This window comes from Coenobita brevimanus, chromosome 8 (genome assembly GCF_032717465.1).
Source record: "Coenobita brevimanus isolate Jiangsu-jjx chromosome 8, ASM3271746v2, whole genome shotgun sequence".
NCBI classification, from domain to species: Eukaryota; Metazoa; Arthropoda; class Malacostraca; order Decapoda; family Coenobitidae; genus Coenobita; species Coenobita brevimanus.
The window spans coordinates 9762837-9777546 of NC_136961.1; the positions used below are offsets into that span (position 1 = coordinate 9762837).

Sequence of the window (14710 nt, forward strand, 5' to 3'; positions counted from 1 at the left end):
GACCACCTATCTTCCCACCTCTAGTATCAACACCAAATGCAAGTCACAAACAATACACTATGTCCTCACTTCAGTACAGCCCCACTCGCCACAGCACACTCGCTCACCTTATGAACCACACCACAACAACACGCACAAAATTTTAACATAACCTCAACCAAATTTCTTGCATCGCCGGGTGAAGTGGCCAGTTTCCAGCAGTCCACCGGGTTCACGCCGATATGAATCTGGGACCACCACTACCACCACCACAACAACAGAAGCAACAACAACAGCTACAACAGAAACAACAACAATAATAACAACAGCAGCAGCAATAACGACTTCTGTGGACTTCTCTCACCACTAGCTCAGTGGGCAAAAAAAAGACTAGAATGATGCAAATAACTTTGACGAAATACTACTACTACTACTGCTGCTACAACGAGAGAGAGAGAGAGAGAGAGAGAGAGAGAGAGAGAGAGAGAGAGAGAGAGAGAGAGAGAGAGAGCGCATTAAATTGCCAAGAGAAGGGAGAGGGTGACTCCACTCAGCCAGTGGACGTTTACATTTAATTAATTCTTGTTGTGTCCAGGCAATATTGATTGACTAAATAAAAGATGTACTGCACGTCAGTGATTAATTACCCTCTTTATCGGATGACTCTTTTTTTTTTTTTTACTTTAATATTGCTGTCTCCTGACAGTGTTATTCGGGAGAGGAATTTCAGACTGGAGGGGTTACATACATACATTTCCCATTAATTATTAACTTTCAACTTGTACGGTGCTCTTCCAAGCTGAATGTTCTCGTCTGAAGTTCGTTCATTTTAACTAGGAGCAAATTTCGTCCTTTTGCAGCTATTTCCCGTACCTTAACGGCAGAATATGGCAATACTAGGGTTCAACATATTTCCATGGCACTTTCTCTAAACTAGCATCATACTCTTGTGTTAGTCTGTGTTATCCTTCAGCATTCAAGATGGAGACATAGCAGTTTTCCGCCTAGATGAAGTGATTAGAACTTAATAATAAGAAATGCAGTAGAAATACACTGTCGGGCTGATGGGGTTGAAGCAATATCAAAGCCCTCCTATTTTAAAGTTCGAACTAAATCAAAGAAGCTGACGACGATAATAATATAATATAAAATCCGTCATTGTGCATAATCCAAATGACACCAAATAAAAGAGGAAGCATTAAATTAGCAAGAGGAGTGAGAGGAAGGGAGACTGGTGCACTTAAGGAGCAACATTAACAGCCACGTGAAACAACTTGACCAAGGGAGAGGAACCACAGGAAATGGACTGTGTGTTTGTGTGTGTGTGTGTGTGTGTGTGTGTGTGTGTGTGTGTGTGTGTGTGTGTGTGTATCTCTCTCTCTCTCTCTCTCTCTCTCTCTCTCTCTTCCTTTCATCCTGTCTCCTGCATTAGTCTTCCATTTCCCTTCTCTCCTGCATTTTTCTCCCTTCTCTCTCACATTTCTCTTCCACTTTCCTCCTGTTCTCTCGCCCCTCTCATCACTTCTTGCTTCTCTCCTGTCGAACATCCTGACTGACAAAGTGATAGATAATAGGTATGTGTGTGAGAGAAAGAGAGAGAGAGAGAGAGAGAGAGAGAGAGAGAGAGAGAGAGAGAGAAAGAGAAAGGGGGGGTAAAACAAAGGGAGAGAAGAGAATAAATTTAAGCAGACGGACAGATAGAGACTTAGACAGGCAGATATATAAACAAGAAGCAGTGCCAAGGCATAGCAAACCCCTCCCCGGCAGTCATTTTAGTGCTGACGTATAAACACAACAGGATATCTAGTCAAAGATGTCACATACCATATTTGGAGTAAATCGTGTGAAAACTGACGGTTTATGCCCATCTGAAATTTTATGCCCATCTGAAATTTTATGCCCGACCCACCTGACATTGACCCTTCTACCGCTAACTCTCTCTCTCTCTCTCTCTCTCTCTCTCTCTGTCTCTCTCTCTGTTGCCATAGGTCTCCATTTCTTCCTTTACCCCTCGTTCCCCCATAACCTCTCCCACTTTAACCTCTCCCATCCTAACCTTCTTACTTTAACCTTTTTCATCCTAACATTTCCCACCCTATCATCTCCCACCCTAACCTTTTCCACCTTAACCTCTCCCACCCTTACTTCTCCCACCCTAAGCTTGCCACCATGACCTCTCCCATCCTGCTTCCTCCACCCTAACTTCGCCCACTCTTCCTTCTCTCACCCTAACATTCTACCATAATCTCTCTCACCCTAACCTTTCCCTCCAAACTTCTCCCACCTTATCCTTTCCACGGTAACCTCTCCCACCCTACCCTTTCTAGCCTAACCTCTACCACCCAAGAATTTCCACCCTAACCATTCCACCCTTATGTCTCCCACCCTAACCTCTCCCATCCTTCCCTTTCCACCCTAACCTCTCCCATCCTTCCCTTTCCACCCTAACCTCTCCCATCCTTCCCTTTCCACCCTAACCTCTCCCATCCTTCCCTTTCCACCCTAACCTCTCCCATCCTAGCCATTTCACCCAAACTTCTCCCATCCATCCACTTCACCCTAGTATCATCCACCCTAACCATTTTGTGTTTACATTATGGTAATTTTACAACATATGAAGCTTTTTGTTGCTCTCACACCAACTTATTCTTGCAACAAAGGAAGTCTTTAAAAGATTTACAGATCGGGGGAGAGGGGGGGTTGATACTAAGGAATGTAAACAGATAGGTAACTAGACACATGGACAAAGAGATATGCAGAAATTATCAACATTCATTAATAACGATACGCAGATAGAAAAGAAGGAGCACTCACAGAGTGCAATGCCCGCAGCCACCATCCTGTCTAAGGGCAGAATATCTTACTTTATCCTGTGATCTTGACTTTCGACAAATTACTTTCCAAATCAATTGACTTTATTCTTCCCTAACCCTTAACGTTTCCACCAACTTGGTTCAAGTCAGATCAAAACTGTTTGCGCTGACTTTGCCAACTGATTTTGGCATTTGACCTTTCTTTGTAACCTTCACCATTGACCAAGTTCTCACAAGATCGAATTTACATCCTTGTTTTAACCTGAACCCTTCCACAGAGGATGGTTTGCATCGGGTAAAAACTTTTCAAGTTGACCTTGCTATGTAACCTTGACCTAGTTATAAATACAATAAGTTAACCTCTCGGGTGATCCGCAACTCATTCAGCAAGTTTGATTCCAGTGAGATCAGAACCACCATAGTTATGTTGTTTATATAAGGAAACATGAGTCGAAGTTAGACCTTGCCCTGACTTTGAGATTTGACTGACTGTTCACAGAACTGAATCTCATCATATTTGCCTACCCCTTAACCCTTTCTCTAACTTTGGTTCAAATCAGACTAAAACAGAATTGACCTTATTCTGTAACCTTTGATTTAAACCCATCCGGGAGAGTTTTACCTTTGACTGACTGTTCTCAAAATGGAATCCTCTTATTTTTGTCTTATCCTTAACTTACCCACAATGTTTGGTGTAAATCAGATAAAATTGGCTTAAGCTGACCTTGTCCTGTGTTTTTGCCATTTGACCTATTCTCAAAAATTTGCTTTTTGACTGACCCCCTACCTTTACACCAAGTTTAGTTAAAAATGGACGGAAACTGTCTTAGATATTTTGTTAACAAGCACACACATAGGTCATACTTTGACCTAGCTCTATGACGAACTTTGAATGAATGTTCTCATAATAATTCATTATTGTCTTTCCTTCAGCCTTTCAGTAAGTTTGGTCCAAACTAGAAAAAAGTCCGTTCCTGTGTGCTTTCCTCTGTACACCTTTGTAATGCTGGTCCTGTCGCGTGTTCCATGGAGTATATATAATTCGTTCTTGTTTGCTCTTTATTTTCCTTTATATTGCTAGTCCTGCCAACGTGACACACAGAGAAACTCTGTTGCTGTGTGTTTTCCATTTGTATTCCTTTGCAGTGCTGTTGCTGTGACGTATCCCAAAGAATAATTTTGTTGCTGTTTGCTTCCCTCTTTAGTCTTTTGTAAGGTAAATCCATTACTGTTTGGTTCTCTTTTCAATTTCTTTTTACGTGCCCCACAGAGACAGTGAGCAGCCTACGCATCAGACGGTTGAGGGTGCCATCCCCTGTGGTGGTGGGGGAGGAGTTCTGGGTGGAGTGTGACTTCGTGGAGGAGGGCGAAAGTGTGTACGCCCTCAAGTGGTACCTCGGCCTGGATGAGTTCTACCGATGGACGCCTGCGGAGGTGCCCTCTGTCAAAACCTTCTCCATACGCGGCAGACCCCTGGTGGTGGACAAGGCGGCGTCAGACCGTGGCCGAGTTAAGGTGCTGGGTGTCACCCTGGGAGCCACGGGTGTGTTGCGTTGTGAAGTGTCTGCTGAGGCTCCGTCCTTCCACACAGAGTCTGAGGTGGCTACCATGGTGGTCATAGGTCAGTATGATGGTTGGTGAGCCTTCTCTTATCCTAACAGCTGAAAAATAACCTCACCTTCCTTGACAATAGTCTTGGCCAGAGTAGCCTAATATGTACTGTACCTTATATGTAATTTTTCCACAGTGAGTCTGAAATAAGTATCTTGGTAGTCGTAGGTCACTAGGATGATTTACTACCCTTCGTATACAGGGTGTCCCAGGAGTTAAGCCCAATACTTTGGGAAATGATAAATGAGGGAATTCTAGGCAAAGGATGTTAAATGAACATGTGTCCAAATCTCAACCGTTACGGAGCTACAGTTACTGATGACCTTGTGGGCGAAAATGGTCCCCTTCATAATTCGCCCATAAGGTCATCAGTAATTGTAGCTCTGTAACGGTTGAGATTTAGACACATGTTCATATAACATTTTTTGCTTAGAATTCCCTCATCTATCGTTTCCCAAAGTTTTGGGCTTAACTCCCGGGACACCCTATATCTTACAGCTGGTGCTGGAGGACACCATCACGTGATGGCATCAATATAACTGAGCGGATCTACTGACTGGCTATACAAATGTTTGTTACATTTCTATCCCCTGAAAAAAGGATGGTGGAAAAGAGTAAAAAGGCAGCTTCAGTCTGCAGTCTACTGGGTTTACATTTCAAGTGAACCTGTGGTTGCAACTACAGCAACTCATGTCCTTTGGTTCCTTCTTCGTAGCATTAAAAAAAAGAATAATATTACCATCTCAGCAGACAAATAAATGGTCAGATCTTTCTTGATAATGGCATTGGCCAGAGTGGCCTAATATGTATCTTGGGCCTCCGTCCTCCAACACAAAGTTTACGTGGCCACCGTAGCAATTTAGGTCAGTATGATGGTTCTCTTCCCTCCTCTTATCTTAGCAACTGAAAAATAACCACACATTCCCTGACAATAACTTACCCAGAGTAGCTTAAGGTGATTTCTTCAGTGCTTATGGAATGTTTAAACTGGTGAGGCACATCCTCACGTGAGGCACCGATATCACCGTTCAACTCCTTTGCTGTTATACAAACGTCCCTCAACTTCCTCTTTATGCCCCTGAAAGGGCGATGTGGAGTGCAGAAGGAGGGCAGGAGCAGCCAGCAGGCCACTGGATTCACGTTCAGATTAGCCTAGGGCTGCAACTGCTACTATGCCACTACTTACACATCTATGTGAAGTGTACAAATTGAAGATTATGAAGCCAAAACGGGATTTAAAAATATCATTACAGTATTTGCTTAAGCTTTGTTCTTACATATTTTCTACCATATGTATGTTCTTATCTAACAGCTCCAATAACTTGTTTTCTGACATATATGTAAACACATTTTTTTTTTTTTTTAATGAGTGCAACTCTGGGTATAGATTTAGCCCGTTCCGTGAGTCTCAGCAGCTTTTCTACGTCTCACACAACTGTTCATGTCACCAATTCAACATTGCCTCCATTGTACACACTGAATACAGGCTAGTGGTGTCTTGTTCAGGAATGGTGCACAGATATTAGCGTTCTTTTTTTTTTTCACGTATCGGTGATTGTTGTGGAAGATTAGTAATGTCTATATATATATATATATATATATATATATATATATATATATATATTGAAGATTATGAAGCCAAAACGGGATTTTAAAATATCATTATCATATATATATATATATATATATATATATATATATATATATATATATATATATATAAATCAGTTCCTCAAACATACCATATCCTGCATGATTCTCTGGCCAGACCTGCCAGACGAGCGTCCTGTGATCACCGGTGTTCGTGCAGCATACCAGCTACATGAAGACGTCAGAGTCAACTGCACCTCACTCAGGTCACAGCCTCCAGCAACATTAGCCTTCTACATCAACGATGAGCCGGTTAGTCAACTCTGCATCTGTCTGCTTCAATTTGTAATTATCAGCCCATAGTTCCATTCCATCCCCATTGCCTGTGCAATTTACCTTCAGCCACACTCCCTCATTCTATCACACTTCCTGTCCAGACTTTCACTCTTGGTGCACTGATGTGACTGGATGGTGGAGCTCCCTGGTTACTTAAACGTCACATAGCATCCTGTTTGTCCTTCAAAAGGAGGAAAGTGGACTGCAGGAGAAAGGCGCCTTCAGCCTGCAGTCCACTGAGCTTACGTTCAAAAGAGCCTACTACTACTACTATTACTATTACTACTACTACGACGACGACGACGACCACGACGACGAGACTACTACTACTACTACCACCACCACAGTTACTATTACTGCTACTGCTACTACTTTTACGACTACTTCTTTGTACCTCCCAGCCCTCACTCTGTCCCATTCCCAGTACGACTTCAACTGAGCTCCCTCAGTCTGTCACACTTCCACTTCGTGCCTGTGTTCTCACCATTCTTCCCACTTCCCAAACAGTCTCGCATCTGTCATATACAGTACACAACTGGTCATCTCTAGAGCTGTTTACCTTAGTCTATATTTCCCGTGCTAATAACCCCCAATATTTTAAATACAACGTATCCAGGCATCGCGAATTTAAATTATGTGGATTTTGGCTCTCTTTTATAATTATTATTCTTTTTTCATGGAGGTTAATGCCCCTGGGCTGACTTAGAGTTTGGGGCTTGGATAATGGATGAAAGTGTACTGTATTTACTTGACAAAATTTCCATTAGAGTCTACTTCTACCATGCTTTTTCTTGTTCTCTTGACCTTTCCTCACCTCATCCTTAGATGAAAAAGAGTTCAGGCTGTTGATGGTGAAGATGCTGATGATGATGATGATGACAGAATTGTGTAGGCCAGTGTTTCTTAACCTTTTCCGACCTCAGCACCACCCCTGTAATAAGATCTCAGTCCAGCACCCCTCTACATCTGGTTACTGGGACTGCAGTTGCTACACTACTGCAGGGCTAAAGTGAAGTACTGCCTGACAGTTTATTTTATACTGTCTCAAAAAAAAAAAAAAAAAAAAAAAAAATCAAGGATGCCAATACTAAGCAAATCCAGTAAGAAAAATATAATGCAGCATTTTCCAGCACCCCCTAAAATTGATTTCAGCACCCCCTGGGGGTGCTAGCACCCCAGGTTAAGAAACGCTAGTGTAGGTCTATAACTTTTTCTTTGTTTGCATAGAAAATATCACAACCTAATAGCGGCTGCTTATATGTAAGCTATTCATTTAAACTAGGAGACTTTCAACTTTTTGCAGCTAATTTCCCGTAGCCCAAAGGCAGAATAAGACAATATTGTGAATTAATATTATTTTCACAGCACTTCCTCGCGACTAGCATCATGATTCAGTGATAATCTCGTTCCATCTATTAAGGATGGGAGATGGTAAATTTTCGCCTACTTAAAGTGAACAGAGTATACCTGGAGCCAAGAATTTCGAAGATATGACGGACGTGACATGAGAGAATGGCTATGTGCATCATGACATTGGGCACTTGTCTCTACCAGTAATGTGCGCTTTGTGAGCGCGTGACGAGCGAGCGAGTGTGTGTACATACACCTAACATCATAATTTCATCTTGGTGTAAACTTTCAACATTTGTAGTGTGATAGCTGAACAATAACAAAAGAATAATTGAGTTAAAATATTTACTTTCTTACATTTCTCTCTCTCTCTCTCTCTCTCTCTCTCTCACACACACACACACACACACACACACACACACACACACACACACACACACACACACACACACACACGTTTTCTCTCTGATGAGCATATAGCGAGACGCAATAACATTTGTCACATGAGCAATGTTCATTTCCTTGCTCCCGATTTGCCATGGCAACGAACTGCGTCGGTAAATGCTTGGCTACTGATCGAATGATAAAACCCAGAAATGGGGCGATTACCCTTGGTGATTTCATCCTTAAAACACAGAAAAAACGTTCATGTAAAATTATAAGTGTAATATCCGATATTTAATTGTTAGAATTCGTGCACGAAAACAGCGTTAGAACAGAAAATCTTTTTTAATTCGATTTCCTAGTGGGGCATGTTGAAGTCCTCGGTACATTCCCTTGGAAAGCTGGGGGTTTCTTTTATCTCTGAGCAAAGACACAGCTAAAAGCAAAATTTACTGACTGCCTGCTGAAGGAACCTCTTCTGTATCTCACATAGTAGAAACGTTTTTAACCTCCGAAAACCATCGTGGTTGAGCTGTGTCATGTCGGGCCGGGCCTGGTCGTGCTGGTCCACACATTTCTCAGCTGAAGGTAAATATCGCTTCCCTACTCTTGCTTGCTCGTAAGAATTGATAAGTTTATTTGCACAAACTATATACAAAGGTTACTTTTGTATGGAGTGGCTTGTAAATAGTGCTCACCAGAAACACACCTGGCGGTATTTATATATTGCGGGAATGACTCAGAGTGCTGGTGTGGGCGTGGGTATGGCAGTGGATGCATGAAATCAACAAATGATGAAGGACAGACACTGATAGAGCTGACGCCCAGTCTCCGCAATAAATGAAAAATTGCCCGACGGAGTGGATGAGAAGTATTATACATGGACCACCCGGGATATAATGTAAATCAGCCTTACAAGACCTGACTTACTGCCACCGTATAACTGAAAGCCACACAATCTGTACTTCATTCCTGCCTTACTGTCATTCGGTCGTACTTTTGGCATCAATCGGTCTTCACTGGCGGAATTGAAGAGTGCAACATCATTCTAACACGAATATATGTAAAAATTGAAACTAAAATGACATAAAAGAAATCTGCCCACGAAGTACTGCAAAGCAAGACTTAGTGAATGCCTGAGAGAGAACTGTGTGCATAATATTAGACAAATATAATCTCAAGCACTGAAAAGCGCAACTACAGTACATCATAACGGTTTCGTAGTTTGGAACAAGAGGGTGTCTGTTAACTCTCCGATTATAATGGTAACACGGCTGCCAGTAAGCTATAATAATTTGCTTTGATTCTTTAGCCCGACCGTCCCCTCTTTTTCTGCCAAAACTTTTAACTCTGTCGCTGCTATATATATATCATATTTAGGCTACATCCAAACCCGCGAATTCAGGTGAGGGAATTTCCAGCAGTGTAATGGTTAATCAAAATCGTTTTCAACCTTTGACTGATACAATTCCCCTCAACTGAACAAAATCGCATTGCAGACGTTTCAGTAAAAAAAAAGAAAAAAAAGAAAAAAGAAATCGTTGACATACCTTCAGTGTACACTTGCTTCTTTCCGTCTCATTTTCAGGTTACGAGAGATATATCCAACTGAAGGGGCTAGATAAAGTATTCATTAAGTTCTGTTCTACAGTTTTTTTTTTTCTTAACCTGATTAAAAGCTTCTAAAGGCTGGAAGAATAAAAATATGCGTCAGTGGACTGAGGGGGCTACTGAATCCACAGAGAGCAAAAGGAGTATACCACAACAAGGAACTGATGGCAGATTTGTTTATATATCTCAGCCATAAACCATATCTGTTGATAGACCATCGGGGAGAGCCAGTGATGCACAGGTTTGCACGTCCAACTTGCTGTCGGAAGAACCAGTGTTCTATTCTCAGGCTGGTCAGACTCACGGACAAAGCTTCTTCCCCCTTGTCCCTGTTCACGTAGCAGCTGAATTAGGGACCTGGGTATAATATAAATGGTTGCGAGGTGTAATCATGTGGAATACTGAGACATGGCAAACACTGGTGTTTTGCCTGGATGACAGTCGCATAATTGGTAACATTTACACCCAGTCCAATTATATCCCCTTCGAGGTGTATGAGACTGAGGCTTGGTTACTGTAGTAGAGAACATTTAAGTGTAGATGACTTGTCTACAGTACTTCCCTGGGTGGCATTACATGGGTTAAGAGCCTCCAGTAGCCTCATGGGAATCAAATTTATCATAGGCCTTTATTTCGACTGGGTAATTCTAACCACTATACCACTAGGAAATTATGTGCTTTGCTTTTTGTTCCAGGCGGAACCCTCGTGGTTACGACAGTACGCGGTGAAGGAGGAGGGTGCGAGTGGTCTGGAGACTGCATCACTAGGCATGGTGTTCCCACTGATGCCCAGACTTCTGAGTCGGGGTCCTGCGCAGGTCAAGTGTACCGCTGCTATACTGGACAGGTAAGGGATGGATTGTGGTGTTATCAGAAGCACATTCAGTTTAGCGGACCAATAGTTACGTGGACCAAAAGTGTACGAAATAACAACTGTGTTTGCGTGACTGACATTATGGACACTCTACCCACCTCACCCTGTGTAGGCTCTTTGTAAAGACGGTAGATTAGGTGAACTACCAAATTTACCAGGAGTTACGGGTTGAAGAAGAGGATCAAAGATATTGACCCAACTTAACCCAGTGTCTTTGCAAAGGACCACCACAGGGTGAAGTGGGTGGAGCGCCCACGACATCATCAACATGACATCTTTGGCACATGCACAGTCACTCCTAGTCTGGGTAACTCATGATCTGCTGCACCGGGCTGGCCATGAGACATTTGGGTAAGGTCTTCCTTGCTTTAGTCTCTTCATTCCTAGAACTGAGATAGGGACGTTGGCCTGATCTTAGCTAAGTGTAAGCTGTATTGTTGCTGTCCTGACCCCAGGCTTATCTGAACTGTGAAGCAGGTAGATTGCAGACTTATTGTAAGTTGTCCTTCTGCTGCCCAACATCCTCATTCCGGGGAACAGGAAAGTTGATGAGGGATGTTTGCAAGACCAGGCAGCTGAGTAGACTGATTATACTGGTGCTACTACATGATGGCGTCCAGCTCCACCACTAAATATAAGTTGTGGATAATAATGATCGTCTATACGTTTGTCTTTATTCATAAAGCTACGAGCCAGAGAAAACAGTTAAATGACAAAATAGGAAACACAAGAGAGAGGTCTCATTGCTATATATCGTGGACAATTGTTTGTACAGTAATTTAGTTGACAACCTGTATACCTACCTGTACATGCTTCCCCAGGATTATCAATTTATCATACGTGCATTGTAGCCTGGAGGAAGACAGGGACTTTGTAAATAATGAAAGTCTGTCCTAATTTCAATCTTCTTCTAGGTAGTCATTAATATAAGACACCTTCTTCTCTTCTTCTTCCTATGTAGATACTGGGAGAGCAGCGTGGTATCCGTACACACAGATCTCCCCCACCAAGCGTCCATTGTGGAGGAGCATGTGGCAGTGGAGAGTGGATCAGCCTCAGTAATGTTCAGCAAAGGTGTGTATGTGGCACTGAGGTGGCCTAAAATGTATGCCTCTGTCTCTGTGTGGTAATAGTGGGCGGAGCCAAGGGGAGTGAAGTTACGAGTTTTGTGCTTCCCATTGGCTGATTATAGAGTGGGAGGAACCAAGAGATGTGGTGGCACTGATACCGGCACATCCCATGGGTTGGTTAGGATAGTGGATGGAGTACAGGGAAAGAACATCACAAGTTTGGCACCTTCCATTGGAGTAGAGGGTGAAGAACAGGGAATAACTTCACCAGTTTTGCACTTACCATTAGAATAGTGGGTTGAGGACTGGGGAATGACGCCACAAGTCTGTTACTTTCCATTGGAATATTGGGTTGGGCATAATGGAAGGACGTCACAAGTGTGGCTCCTTCCACTGGTTAAGAGCATAGTGGAAGGAGACTCTCAGTTAGTCTGCCCATTCCCCTATCATTCTTGGCTGGATCCTCCTACTGCCATTACTTCTCTGTTTTGCCTAGGGGACAATATACAGTGGTTTTTGCTGCGCTTTCTGGATTCAGCACTGTCAAACGCATATTGTCATCACTTTAATTCATATCCACTGCCGGGTATGGGCTTAGGTTGCTCGTATATTTTACACAAGATATATTGGATTTCAAAACAGGTTCCAAATAATATCAGAAAACGAAGGTGCGTGGGTTACGCCATGTTGTTCTAGTACTAGCTTTGGTCCACTTCTTGTTGTTCATGATGTGGTGGCTTTCATATTAGGAAAAATTAGGAAAACAATATCAGCCCCTTGAGGACGGCATAAGTTATATCAGTTGCTGTATCCAGGCAGTTTGCATCAGGGAGGGAATGGCACCCTTCCTTTTCCTTTTTTTTTTTTTTTTTTTTGGGGGGGGGGGGGGGGCAGATTTTCCACACCCAGTGTGTTTACGTTTGAATAAACTATATACCACTTGCGTCTTTGCTGTTTGTGCTAAGAGATATGCTAATATATGAAAACTAAAATCAAGTTTCAGCATTGCAAATAAAGTAAGAAGAACATTAATATAATCCCAGCCACACGCGTCACTTTTGTCGTTCTCCCTGTTGAATGAATACATGACTATATGCTTTCCAATGGCATTTTCAGAATGTAAGGACGACCAATAAATTTTAGATGATGGAACTGAGAAGAGGCTCTCTACATCTGTCACTCATTATTATTTTTCGAAAATGAAGTGCTTCACTCCTGTGGACTTAAGCAACTTTGGTGAAGCCCCATATTAGGACCCTGAAGCTCCCGCATACAACATATACTGTTATTCTTGTTTAATTATTTGCAATAAAGTAAGAACATCGAATTTGTCAGCTTAGACTCAGCGAAGACAATTATTGTTAACGTGCATTCATGGAAAACAAAGGCTACTAGGCTACCAATTATCTTTGTAACAAACCTGTTATCCCCTTTGATGCCACCAGGTTGGACATCATTCCATCAGTAACATAATGGTTAACCAGTGCTTTTCACTTTTTGGATGCCGCTCGTGTCACTGGTAAATAGGTAATAAAGGAAGTTTTGTCGCTAAGTGTGTCCTCATTAGCCGAGAAGGTTAATAGAAAATGTAGACGCATATTACTTATATCTTTATCAGTTTCTAATATTTGATTGTCTTCTGTTTGCATGCTCCATGTTAATGGGATAAATTTTGTGGTTTCCAGGTGGCGTACTATTAACGTGGGCAGTGCTACGGTGTGGCGTGGCAGTAGTTCGGCTGTGGTACCTCACCTATGAGCACTCAAACATATTAACTCAGCAGGCAGTTGGATGATGGGACGAAAATAGTTCTCCCTGCCATACTCTTCTCCATTAGTGTACACATTGTCACAACAATGATCGCGGTATCATCAGAGTAAAGTTCCTAGTCCAATTACTGCCACTACTACATAACCTCAGACCACAATAAAGAGTGATTTTTTGCAGCTGAATGTACTCGACAAACACTGAAAATTTATCTGAGGACATCGGAAGTACAGTAATGCTGGTCAAGTTACTGTCCAACGAACAAGAATCTTCAGGAAAGGTGTCAGTGAATGGCAGTGTAGGACAGAAACTGAAGATATACTTGGGGTTACCAGTAGAAAAATGTAAAAAAGGCTATCACTCAGTAAGCTATTGGAATGCTGAGAGTGAATGGATGTGAAAGACAGAAACTTCAACTCATATAATCAAAAGAAACTAGTCAATCAAATTACTATCTGGCCGTACAATATGACCTCACACAACATGGGAGGAATCTGGGAGTGGAAGTGCGAGACAGAGACTGAGGGAGTTATCAAGTTGCTGGCAGGTCAGATCAATTTACAAAGCTCAAGAGGGCAATGAGATTGGTGTCTGTTAGTATATATGGAAGACAGAAACTGAAATACTTAAATAGCTGCTTGATACCACACGACTTCACACCAAAGGGAGGACGTCTTTTAATGAAAATACAAGAAACTGAACATTTACATGTGGTTACAAGAAGTAGCTGACTAAACAGATCCCTTTCTATTTCGTAATAAATCATAGGGAATGTGTTTGTGAGTGGATGTGGAAGGCAGAAACTGAGAAATTTAATGATCTAGTCAGATCACTGCCAGGTATATTCTTCTTACTCAAACTTTGTCAGAAACTGCTCTCACTCCGTCGTGAATGTTCATCTGCAGCAAGAGGTTAGTACTGAGATTCAGTGCTGATCACAAAGTGTTATGGAAAAGATGTACTTCTTAGTAATGTGTCCTTTCTGTAACTAAGCAACGTGAAAATGAACTGTGAAAAGATGAAAATCTGGACCAAGTAATGGAAAAAAGAAAAATAGAGCAATGATATCACAAAAAGAGTGTTTGTGTGTAGATCAGGCAATAATTGAAAACTTACAAATGATCATCATAAAACGTGCTATACTCTGTGGATCTGAATCTGGCCTAAGTTTACCACCCTTCCATCTTAAATGCTGAAGTGTAACAGGATATTGACACTACGATATGAATCTAGTCACGAAGAAGTGCATTACCAACGATGTACAACCGTAGTATTGTCTCAGTCTGCCACTGAGCTACTTGAAAGGCGTTGGTAGGTGGGGGGGG

General features: G+C 42.1%; 1 protein-coding gene across 1 annotated transcript in view; it reads left to right on the forward strand.

The window, feature by feature from the left end:
• Window positions 1-14710, forward strand: part of LOC145406444 (uncharacterized) — a 33799-nt gene that overhangs the window by 3468 nt on the left and 15621 nt on the right. Inside the window, exons 2-5 of the mRNA XM_080277603.1 lie at window positions 4065-4413; window positions 6172-6305; window positions 10370-10521; window positions 11510-11622. Coding sequence (XP_080133729.1) covers window positions 4065-4413; window positions 6172-6305; window positions 10370-10521; window positions 11510-11622 — 748 coding nt within the window. The remainder of the gene's footprint in view (window positions 1-4064; window positions 4414-6171; window positions 6306-10369; window positions 10522-11509; window positions 11623-14710) is intronic.